Raw genomic sequence first — 10,723 nt, forward strand, 5'->3', positions numbered from 1 at the left:
GTTGAACGAACCGAATCATGGAGTATCCGATGAGTTGAGTCGTATTGCCCTTGGACCAAATTTTACAGTTGCAAAGCATGAAGCATACATTGTAAGGGGTAAATATTTTCATACAAAGTCAAGAGATGATGCTCAAGAGGTTCAAAACAGTGGCATACATATCATCGTAGAAATAATGCATTTTGCAAGTGCAAAAGATAAAAATCCTGTTTTAGGTACCATGATGTACTATGAGGTTATTGAAGAAATATGAGAGCTCAATTATTTTACGTTCCAAATTCTACTTTTTAATGTTCTTGGGTTGACAACAATGTTAGAGTAAAAACTGACGAGCTTAGTTTTACTTTGGTTGATTTAAGTAAGAGAGGAAGCAAGAATGATCCATTTATCATGGCTAGCCAAGCAATACAAATTTTTTACATTTCTAATTCGACTAATGATAAATGGTCTGTTGTTTTATCGACACCAGAGAGGAGGTTCTTAAAGAATAAAGAGGATGAGGAGAATGTTGATTTATGTTATGATGACTTCATTGTTGGGCAACAAATTCATGAACAAGTTGTGGAAATTGATCTTAACCTTGAAGAAGACGATGCTAAATACATTAGAAACGATATCAATGAGGAAATATGAGTCAATTGTGATTCAGGCAAAGATAAACAAAAAGGAAAAGAAAACGTGTCTAATTGGTAACTTACTTGTGATAATGTTTGTTTATGTAGTTAATGTTTGTCTAAGATTTTGTTTTTTTTATTTATTTTATTTTATTTCTTTTTATTTTTAGGGTTTCTAAAAGTAAAACCTCCACAAACACCTTTTGTCACTAAATTTGAAATTTTTTTAATCAAAACTAAAGATTTCAAAAGTTCTCACCATGTTCATCCACCATTTTCCCAAAACCTACCCAAATCACACAAAAAACTCAAATCTCCACCATTTTCAAAAGAATAATTAGCAAACTTTACTCTTGAACTTTCGATAATATTGATTTTGCCCCCTAAAATATACGGCTTGTTAAGAATTTTCCCTAAACTTTTACATCTACAGAAATTTAGTCCTTCTGTTAGGTTTCGTCTCATTATTCCATTTAAATGATGACGTGTCTTTATAAATTATCAACTTTTCTCCTTAAACATTGACAACTATCAAATCGTAGCCCTCAAAATAAACATGAGAAAAATTTAATACTTTTTTCAGTAAATCTTAACAAATTAATTTAGATATTAAGAAAAAATTACTTTGAATGATTAAAAAATTTAAAAAATAAATTAAAATTTTAAAACTAATTAAGCGATTTAAAAAGTTATTAATTTTTTATTAAAAAATTTATTTAGATATTAAAAATTTAATTTTTGTAAAAATTAAATTTTACTGGAACGAACTTGAGTATATTTTGTTTTTCTCAAAAACTATAGATTTATTTAAGTAAACATAAAAAAATTAGTTTAATTTATAACTTTTTTTTAAAATAATTTTATATTTTATTGAATTTTTAATTATTTTTCTTTATTTGCTAACATATGAGTTTATAAATATAAATAAGTGATTTTTTCTTAAAAAAATCTTAGTTTATTTAAATTATTTATTAGATTCTCAATAATTTTAGTTTGATTTTTTAAGATACCTGATTATAAATAAAATAAAGTTTGAAATTTTTAGGAATAATTTAATTTTTTTTAAAATAAATTAATATATATTTTTTAATTAATTTAATATTTTTATCAAGTTTTTTAATAATTTTTATTCTTTTTTTCCAGAATTAATAAATACTATAATTGCTTTTTAAAAAATAAAATATTATAATTTTTAAAATTAATTTTTCTTTAAAAAAATGGGCAAAATTTTGTATTGGTCAAAGTTTAGGATGTAAAAATACTAATTTTTAACAGTAAAATAAACGGAATCTAACAGAATGGGCATAATTCTGTAACAGTTATATTTTAGGGAGAATTTTTTACAAACCTTATATTTTAGGGGGTAAAATCATATAGTGTCGAAAGTTCAAGAGACAAAAATGCTAATTATACTTTTCAAAATGGAGAGTGGATTTAGATTGCTCTTAGCCTATAGTATCAATTTTCATTCCTAGATTCCAACAATTACAAACTAAATTTCATAACTATAGCAAAATCAAATAGGTAAGAAAGAGGGTTTCATGGAAAAGTTTGAAAAATCACTATATTACTCATGGATTCTATGCATTTTAACATGGAAAATAAGAAGTAAATAGTGTAAGGGTGAGGATAACTTAAGGAATAATGATCTTCAAGCTTGAATCCTCTCCAACAATACTTGATTTCTTATTGAAACTTTTCTTTGGAATGGGTTTGGATAGTTTTGTAAAGAGAAACTTTTTAAAGTGGAAATGCTACTATATTTTTTAATGAAGAGGGGGAAAATGAGGAATTAAGGTGGCGTTTGGTTGGAAGGAATGAAAACATAGGAATGGGAATATGAATAGGAATAGAATGGAATAAAATTTAAAATACATAAAAAAATTGATAAAAAAATTATTAAATTTTTTCTCATCATACATTGGAATGGTCTTTCCTTCCATTTCAAAATGGAATAGTCATTCCATCAAAATGGTAGAAAGGTCATTCCATTGGAATAACATTCTAACACTTTAATATGCAACCAAACAAAGGAATGGAATGAAGATTGTTTCCGTTCCTTTCCATTCCATTTCATTACCTCCAACCAAACGCCACCTAAGGGTGCTGAGGAGTGGTAGTCTATATTTAAAGGCAAAAGGAGGGTTGTTGTCATTTATCATTCTTATTTTCTCTTATTATTTTTTAAGTGATTAGAAATATTGGTATAGAAATATTTTTCATAGAGCATAGAAATATTATTTTTATATGGTAGTTCCCGGCAAAATAGGTGTTTCACAAATATGACGTTAAAAACGCGGGAGTCATTTTTCTTCTACGAGTCCATCGTAATAAAGTAATATTATGATAAACTTGAGGGACAAATGTTATTTCTCGAAAAATTGAAAGATAACGGTGTTAATTTTTCTTTGGATACAGGAAAGGTCGAATCGTTTCAACACCCTTTTAGGGACCTTACTTAGAGTCTTGTGCATCATCATCTCGACCCTAAGTGAGTGACCAACACCATCACCTCGGCCCTACTTGGCCTTCTCAGCCAAAGGTGGGTAACAAACACCATCACCTAAGCCCTATTTGGTCTCGATCCTAAGTGAGGAGCTGCTCACTCTACCAATCATCTCGGCCCTAGGGGCCTCAACCTCAACTTGACCTTAGAGGCCTTGGCATCCATCATCTCAGCCTTAAGGGCCAGAGCACGCATCATCTCGACCCAGATGGCCTCAATGTGTCATCTTGGCCCAAAGTGGGGAGTGCCTCACCTCAGCACGTGCTTCACGCGACTTACCAACATGATCTCAGCATGTGTTCCTCGTGACGAAAAGAAGCTACACGTGTGGATAGAAGATATCTTCAACTTTTATCATTTTTCTAGGTATTTATTTTGAAATATGATTGTTGTTATCATTTTCTATTTAAAAACCTAACCCCGACCATAATTAAAGGAATGTGCATTTGGGGTTAAGAGATTTTAAACTCTAAGAAAGTCCTAGATGAAAACCTATATAAAGGTGATATCGATGGTAAAGAGGGACAACTCATTCTCACAAACCCTCACTCTCATTCTAAAAACTCACTTGAGGACTAACTCTTGAAAAACATAACTCTAGAGAACTCTCTTTAAGCATTGAGATCAATATCAACCCAAGTGAACTAGCGTTGAGATCAATAAGAACCCAAGTGAACTAGCCTATTACCAACAAAAGGAGGTGAACCATGATAAAATTCTCGAGTTCATCTTTGTCAAATTTTCTTTAAACAAACCGGTTTACTTTGATTAACGATTGCTTCTGTTAATCTTGCTTGATTACAATCTTCTTAAATTCGTTGACAAAAAACAGCGTCAACTTTTTCTCCTTCAAAAAAACCCCAAAATTTTATTTGGAAAGGAGCTTAAACAATTTATTAAAAAAAATAGTTGGTGGGAACATTTGCATTTTAGTAGTAAGTCTTGATTGATGTAGACCACATTACACACCCTTATGAACAGAATCAATTGATTGAGCATTCCATATTGAAATAAAAGAAATTGCTGCACAATCAATCGTTTTTCCATGAAAAGCAAACCCCAATATATGATACAATGCGCCCTCATGCAGAAATGCACTAGAGTGCAAGATGCAATTTTTAGGCACTAATTACAGATGAGGCAAAGTATTGTTTCTGTACCAGAGCCTCACATGCTTATTTTATTAAGAAAATCTGGACACAAAACTTGTGGCAACAACCTGAATTACACAAAAGGAGAATATTAGCAATTAAGGTTTCTCCCAATCAGATGGCATTACATATTATGTTGCAACAAAGATATCTAAGCTGGAACAGCTTGCGGGATGACTTTGCCGTTCTCTGCCGGAGCAGCCAAACTATCGTAGTATTCAACCAGCACCTGCCAACCACCGGGACACATGAAACCTTCTGGTGGATTCTCTTTGTTCTTCGCAAGTGTCCGCATCTGTAGATACGCAAATCCATTTTCAGAAGCAATACAACTTTCATACAGAAAAATCACCATAGTTGCATAATATGCTGCTAATGTTTTTTCCATGACTAACCGAGTAAACAATAGAATTGGCTAAAATAACAGTTTTAAGAACAAAGTACCTTGGTGCCAGATATGAAGATAAAGTCCTGATGTCTTGATGGATCAAAGAAGGCCATTTTACCTTGAGTTTTGTCATATGCAGCAACCTGCAATGGCAGCAGATTAGTGATTGTAGAGGATTTGAAATTGTGAGAAGTGAAAAATATTTCAAATATATCATGGCATTGGTATCAGATGTTCACCTTGAAGGGAAGAATGTTAAGCCGCTCCAGTCCAGGCGCCATGCTCAATACTTTCTTTCCATGGTCAGCATCATATAGATCTCTTTTCTCAATTGGATGTCCCATACCTGCAGGATCACGACCTACAATGTAAAAGTTCGCACCTGCATTGATCCTGGCCTTTGCATGCCATTGCACTTCCGTTGGGCCAGCATAGTGCATTGGAGAGGGGAATATGGACACCACAGTCGTTTCTGGATCAAGAACACCATCCTCCAAAACCTGAATGCATATTTGATCAGAACAAAAATCAACTACACTAACATTCAGATTGATGCAGACTAAGAAAATACCATAGGTAAATTTGAATGTTAAAATCTCAGGACGCGCTAATTCAAGAGAAATAACATAGTTGACAAAAAGCAAACCTTTTCATGTTGCTTCATACGCCAACTAAGTGGAACATCATCTGCCTTAGTATACCCTCCCAATGGATGGAGCAAGAGGATAGGATTCTTGTAACCCATCTCAAGAAGTCGGCGACGGGTATCAGTCATCAGCAAAGCATGGCCATTGTGCACAGGATTACGAAGCTGGAAAGCAAACACAGCATCAGCATTGCGCTTTGTGAATTCCTCACGTAGTTCAGCAGGAGACAACCGAAATCGATCGAGGCCGTCATGGTACTTGATGGGTTCTAAAACCTCAAGATCACCGCCAATTAACCAATTCCCAACGTTGGTAATAGCCTGATCAACGTAAGGCAAGCCAGGGGCAGTAGTTCCCCAAGTTCTTGCTATCCGTTCTTCTTTATTGTGCTTGTAGATCTCAATACTGAGATGATCAAATAATCAAACCATGTTGTCAATAGAAAACAAAATGAAACTAAATAATCTAGGAAATAGGTAGTTAAGAACATAAAATAGCCCCATTAAGTAAAGCACAAAACCATTGTTCATTCTATTTTCCAACATCTTCATATTAATAAAAAAAAAAAATCAAAACTAATGTTCATCCGAAGACTCATGGTACCTCTAAAAGATTTGGTTGACAAATAAAATTTACGCATAATGAATTAATGATAATCAGAGAAGTTAAAAAATATTTATATAGATATACATATTACCTATACACTATATATTAAATACCAATTATTGAATTGTGAAAGTATGTGGAAAAAGTCATTACAATTTCAAACATTTTATACCCCACCATACAGAAGTCCAGATATAAAGAACACAAAATCATATTTGAAAATGACCCATGTAGAAAGACTAAAACGCTCCCTACTTTTTCTTAGTATCTTTCAACTAAACTTCAAACAATAGACACCCGTTACATTGAATCTTCAACATTATACAACGATTCTTAACCAAGCTATAAATTGAGACTCACTATTAACAACCGTGCACGTTTAATGTGCTGTAAGACTACGATTTAGACTAGCATATCCTCTATATATAAAAACAAAATTCAAGTTCTTTATCATCAAAACCTGAGCCTCATAATTTGCAGTATTTATTCACATAAAATTCAATATAAGTATACCAATCTGACATCACCAAAATTAACCAAAACAACAAGACCAAAAAACTAATTCTATAAATTTCTTCGAAACGAATCTCTCCAACAACTTCATGAATCATGACAAAAAGGTTAAAACTTAATTTAAAAAAAAAAAAAAAACATCATATGAGACATAAACGAATTGTTCTTTAAAAACTTGTGTAATAAAAATGAAAACTTTAAATGAGACATAAACGACTTACTCGTTGAGAATCGCCACAAGTTGATCGTCCGAGTCAACAAGAGCGACCCGGGTCGACTCGCCAATACGGCGTTTCTGAGAATCATCGATGGCCAAAACAATCGGCACCGACATGTTCACTGCCGACCCGTCATCGAGTCGGAGCGAGTTGAAATGAAGCGTTTGGAGGAACTCGGATTCTCTCATGAACCCACGAAGAGGGCTGGCCCAACCTTCGCTGAGTACATGGACCCATTGGAGATCGATCCGGGAGAGCTTGATTCTGGGCAAGTCCAGACCTTCTTTCTTCTTTTCTCTCCTTAGAGACTCATCAACGAAGAGCTCTACGAGCTTCCCACCGTCCGGTTCGATCAAACCGCAAGAAACGCGTAGCCTCCTCCCAACCCGCGACCCGGAACAACGGGAAAACGAAACTTTGAGACTTGGCACGAAATGGGTATTGAATGTTTTTGGAAGAGCTTGAGATGGGAATGGAGTTTTGGCGAAAAGGGTCGCCATGGACGCCATTGGAGGTGAAGACCAAGGCCTGGTTTTTTTTTTTCTCTCTTTATGTGTTAGTGGCAGTTTTAATGGAGAAGGGGGCTTTTATTATTAAAGTGGAGAAGGGTGTTTTGGCAAATAAAAAGATGGGATTAGACCCTAATCTGCAATTAATAATTAATAAATGAATAATAATGTGCAAATGTGCTAGTGGTATTCTATTTTCCTTTGCTAAGGGATGTTCTGGTTTTCTTATAAAGGAAATTAAGAGGATCATTTGTTAAGGAAATAACAATAGGCCATTTGGTCTCTATTCAAAAGGATGAACCTAGACGCCTATTTGTATTTTAGTGTGCTTTTAACAACTTGGATTGGAAACAACTTGAAAAGCTCACTTTCCCTCGAAAAAAAATAAAAAGAAAACTGTCTATATAAAATGGAAAGGATACCACTTTAAGGTTAATAATGATATTTTAGAAGTGCAATTATTGGAACTTTGATACAAATGCATTTTTTCTTTTTGTTTGATAAATTTCAGTTACACTCCTAATGGGGTTATGGCTTGCATTTTTGTATAACAAAGCATTTAAGAATAACTTTACTGTTATTTCTATGTTTGTACTCAATACAAAGTTCACCAAGATATTAATGCAGTCTTTTTAGGGATGGCAATTATACCCGCAGGTTCGGGTGGGTTGACTTTCGGGGGCGGGGGTAGGTGTGGGTTTAAAGATTCATACTCGAGTTGGAAACGGGGCGGAGGCGGGAGAATAGATACCCGCCCCGATATGATATATGTATATATTTAAGTTTTAAAATCATAACTACTATAATTAAAATAACTTCATGTTTTAAGCTTTCTTTTATTATACTTTTTTTTAGTGTACACACTATTCCACTTAAGTTTATTATTTTACTAAGTTTTTATGATTATTTTTTTTAATTCTCTTTGAAACATCACTTTTTTTTTTCAAAATATATATATGTAATGGGTACCCAATGGGAATCTTTCCCCGTCGAGTAATCCCCGCCCCGCCCCGCTTTAATTTAAACGGGTATGGGGATAAATTTAAGAAGCGGGTATGGGGGTAGGGGAGCAGCACCCACCCCGCCATGTTTACATCCCTAAGTGTTTTGTTCTTTTTTTTTTATTTGAAAAATTAATGATAAACATATATATTTATTGAAAATTCTACAATGTCCTTCCTTAACAGATGCACCGAAGTACTATTATTTGTTTCGATATTTCAAATAATTTTTTAGAAAAAATTTTCTCAAAATTATGTATATTATTATTATTATTTAAAATATTTTTTAAAATTTTAAGAAATTTAGAAAATTTTAACACATTTTATCACTCTCTTTTTTTTTCTATTTTATTTTATTGCAATTGTAGTTTGCAATTGGCTTTTTCTATCTTTGTACATTTAAGTAGGAGTGTTCATCTGATCCAATCCGCACTTTTTTGGTCAAACAACATCCAATCCGCACTAAGTGCGGATTTCATATTTTGGATCCAATTCGATCCGCATAAGAGTTTAAATCCAATCCAATCCAATCCGCAATAGTGCGGATTGGATCGGTTATTTTTTTAATAATAAATTATTTAATATTTCATAGAAAAAAATTAAAAAAAAGACTACTGTTTCTTAATCTCTAATAATAATCTATTTCCATCTCTATTTATATACAAATTAAACCAATATACATATATATCAATATATATATATATACTTATCTTTAAATTTACACTAAAATATATATGTATCTAATTACTAAAATAAATAAGCTAGTATATATATATTTAAACTTTATGTGTATGTGTCTATGTAAATAAGAATTATTTTTCTTGTGTTTTTTATTACAAAATAAATAAAATGCACCAACTCAATATATTACTAAAAAAGATTAAGAAATTAAAAGTTTGTGTCTTTTTTTAATTAATATATATTACATATTATAATTTTTTAAAAATATATATAATTAAGTGCGAATTGGATTGGATCGGTTACTTTTTGAGGTCAAACAACATCCAATCCGCACAAGTGCGGATTTTAGATTTTTCAATCCAATCCAATCCGCACAAGTGCGGATATCCGCATTTTGCGGATTGGATTGGATTGGATCGGATACTTTGTGAACACCCCTACCTTTAAGCATGTGCTTTGATTTTTTTTTTTTTCTAAATTTATATAAAACTTCATTTAATGAGAGTTCTACTTTGAAATTATTTTTTAAATTATATTTATATTCTCCATTTTATTATTTATTTTATTCCTCATCAATCTAAATTGCAATATAAAATAGAGAAATAATAGTTTAGCATTCGTTCCAACATCACTCTTTATAATTTTTTTACATTATTGTTATACTATGTTATTTTATATTTTTCTTCATATTTAGATATATTCTCAACAATAATATAATATACATAGTATATATATATATATATACTAGTATATATATATAAATACTAGTTGGGTCCGTGAGCCCATAGTTTAAATATTTTTTCAATAAATTTGCAATATGTTACTTTTTTAGACCATCTCTAATGAGAGATGTAAAAGTTGATTTATATTTGGTACAAATAATGATTTTGTGATATTTTTGTATCAATTTTTACTATTATGCTCCAATGTATTATTATAAATTTTAATGCAAAATTTAATATATGATTAAATATTCATCTAACAATTCATTAAAAATATAAAATAATAATGCAAATAAACATGCTAACTAAACTTTTATAATAAAATATTAAAAATAGCATAATAGTAATTATAAATCATAGCATTCATTGTAATACAAATTTTGCATTATACTATATTGTGATCTAAATTTAGATCACTTTTTGTTATGTGAGATACTTGCATCATAATTTGACATACCATGAGTAGACTTTTGACAAAGTATGCTATATTTTATATTTGCATTACTTATATTTTGTATCTCCATTTGAGATGTGTTCTTAGTCTTCATTGTTTTTTGTAAATTAACAATGGCCAAAATTATTGATTAATTTTGTGGCTCTTAAAAATATTTAGAATCTTTTACACACATTCTATTTTTGTAAAATCGAATACTTTAGATTTTTTTTTAAGAGAGAAATAATTAATACATTAAATACCTAATTAATTTTATAAAATAAATAATGCATAAGGTTTTTACTAAGTTTGATTTTTTTTTAATAATGAAGTGTACATGTGTAAATAGAACTTCAAAATTATTAACAATTTTATTACAATTATACATTATAGATAAATATTGTCTCAAATTAATTATACATACTAATAAATTCATTTATTATATGGTATGATTATTAGTATATATATATTGGTTATATAATTATCAAATGCAAAATATTCACTTCAAAGAATAAAGAAACCTTATTAATTTAAAATTATATTTATAATTGAGAAACTTTGATAAAATAATCACCTCCACAAATATTTCACATAAGACAAAATGTCAATTAAATGACAAACTTATTTAGCATTAATCTTAAGAAGTAGTATAGTGTAATGTGGTACTTGTTTTATCAATTTTTTTTTTTTTTTTTTTTTGTAATTTAATATGTGTTGAAGGCTAATTATGTAAT

General features: G+C 30.8%; 1 protein-coding gene across 1 annotated transcript; it reads right to left on the reverse strand.

Annotated features, from left to right (window-relative positions):
* Positions 1-4,047: 4,047 nt before the first annotated feature.
* LOC115722121 (ATP sulfurylase 1, chloroplastic) lies at positions 4,048-7,567 on the reverse strand. Its single transcript, XM_030651245.2, has 5 exons — positions 6,647-7,567; positions 5,306-5,711; positions 4,899-5,159; positions 4,716-4,802; positions 4,048-4,566 (listed from the first exon to the last, which is right to left on the reverse strand). Exons 1-5 carry the CDS (start codon positions 7,150-7,152, stop codon positions 4,423-4,425), a joined length of 1,404 nt encoding a protein of 467 aa, XP_030507105.2. The 5' UTR covers positions 7,153-7,567; the 3' UTR covers positions 4,048-4,422.
* Positions 7,568-10,723: the final 3,156 nt, after the last annotated feature.

The sequence above is a fragment of the Cannabis sativa genome, chromosome 9, assembly GCF_029168945.1.
Source record: "Cannabis sativa cultivar Pink pepper isolate KNU-18-1 chromosome 9, ASM2916894v1, whole genome shotgun sequence".
Classification (NCBI taxonomy): Eukaryota; Viridiplantae; Streptophyta; class Magnoliopsida; order Rosales; family Cannabaceae; genus Cannabis; species Cannabis sativa.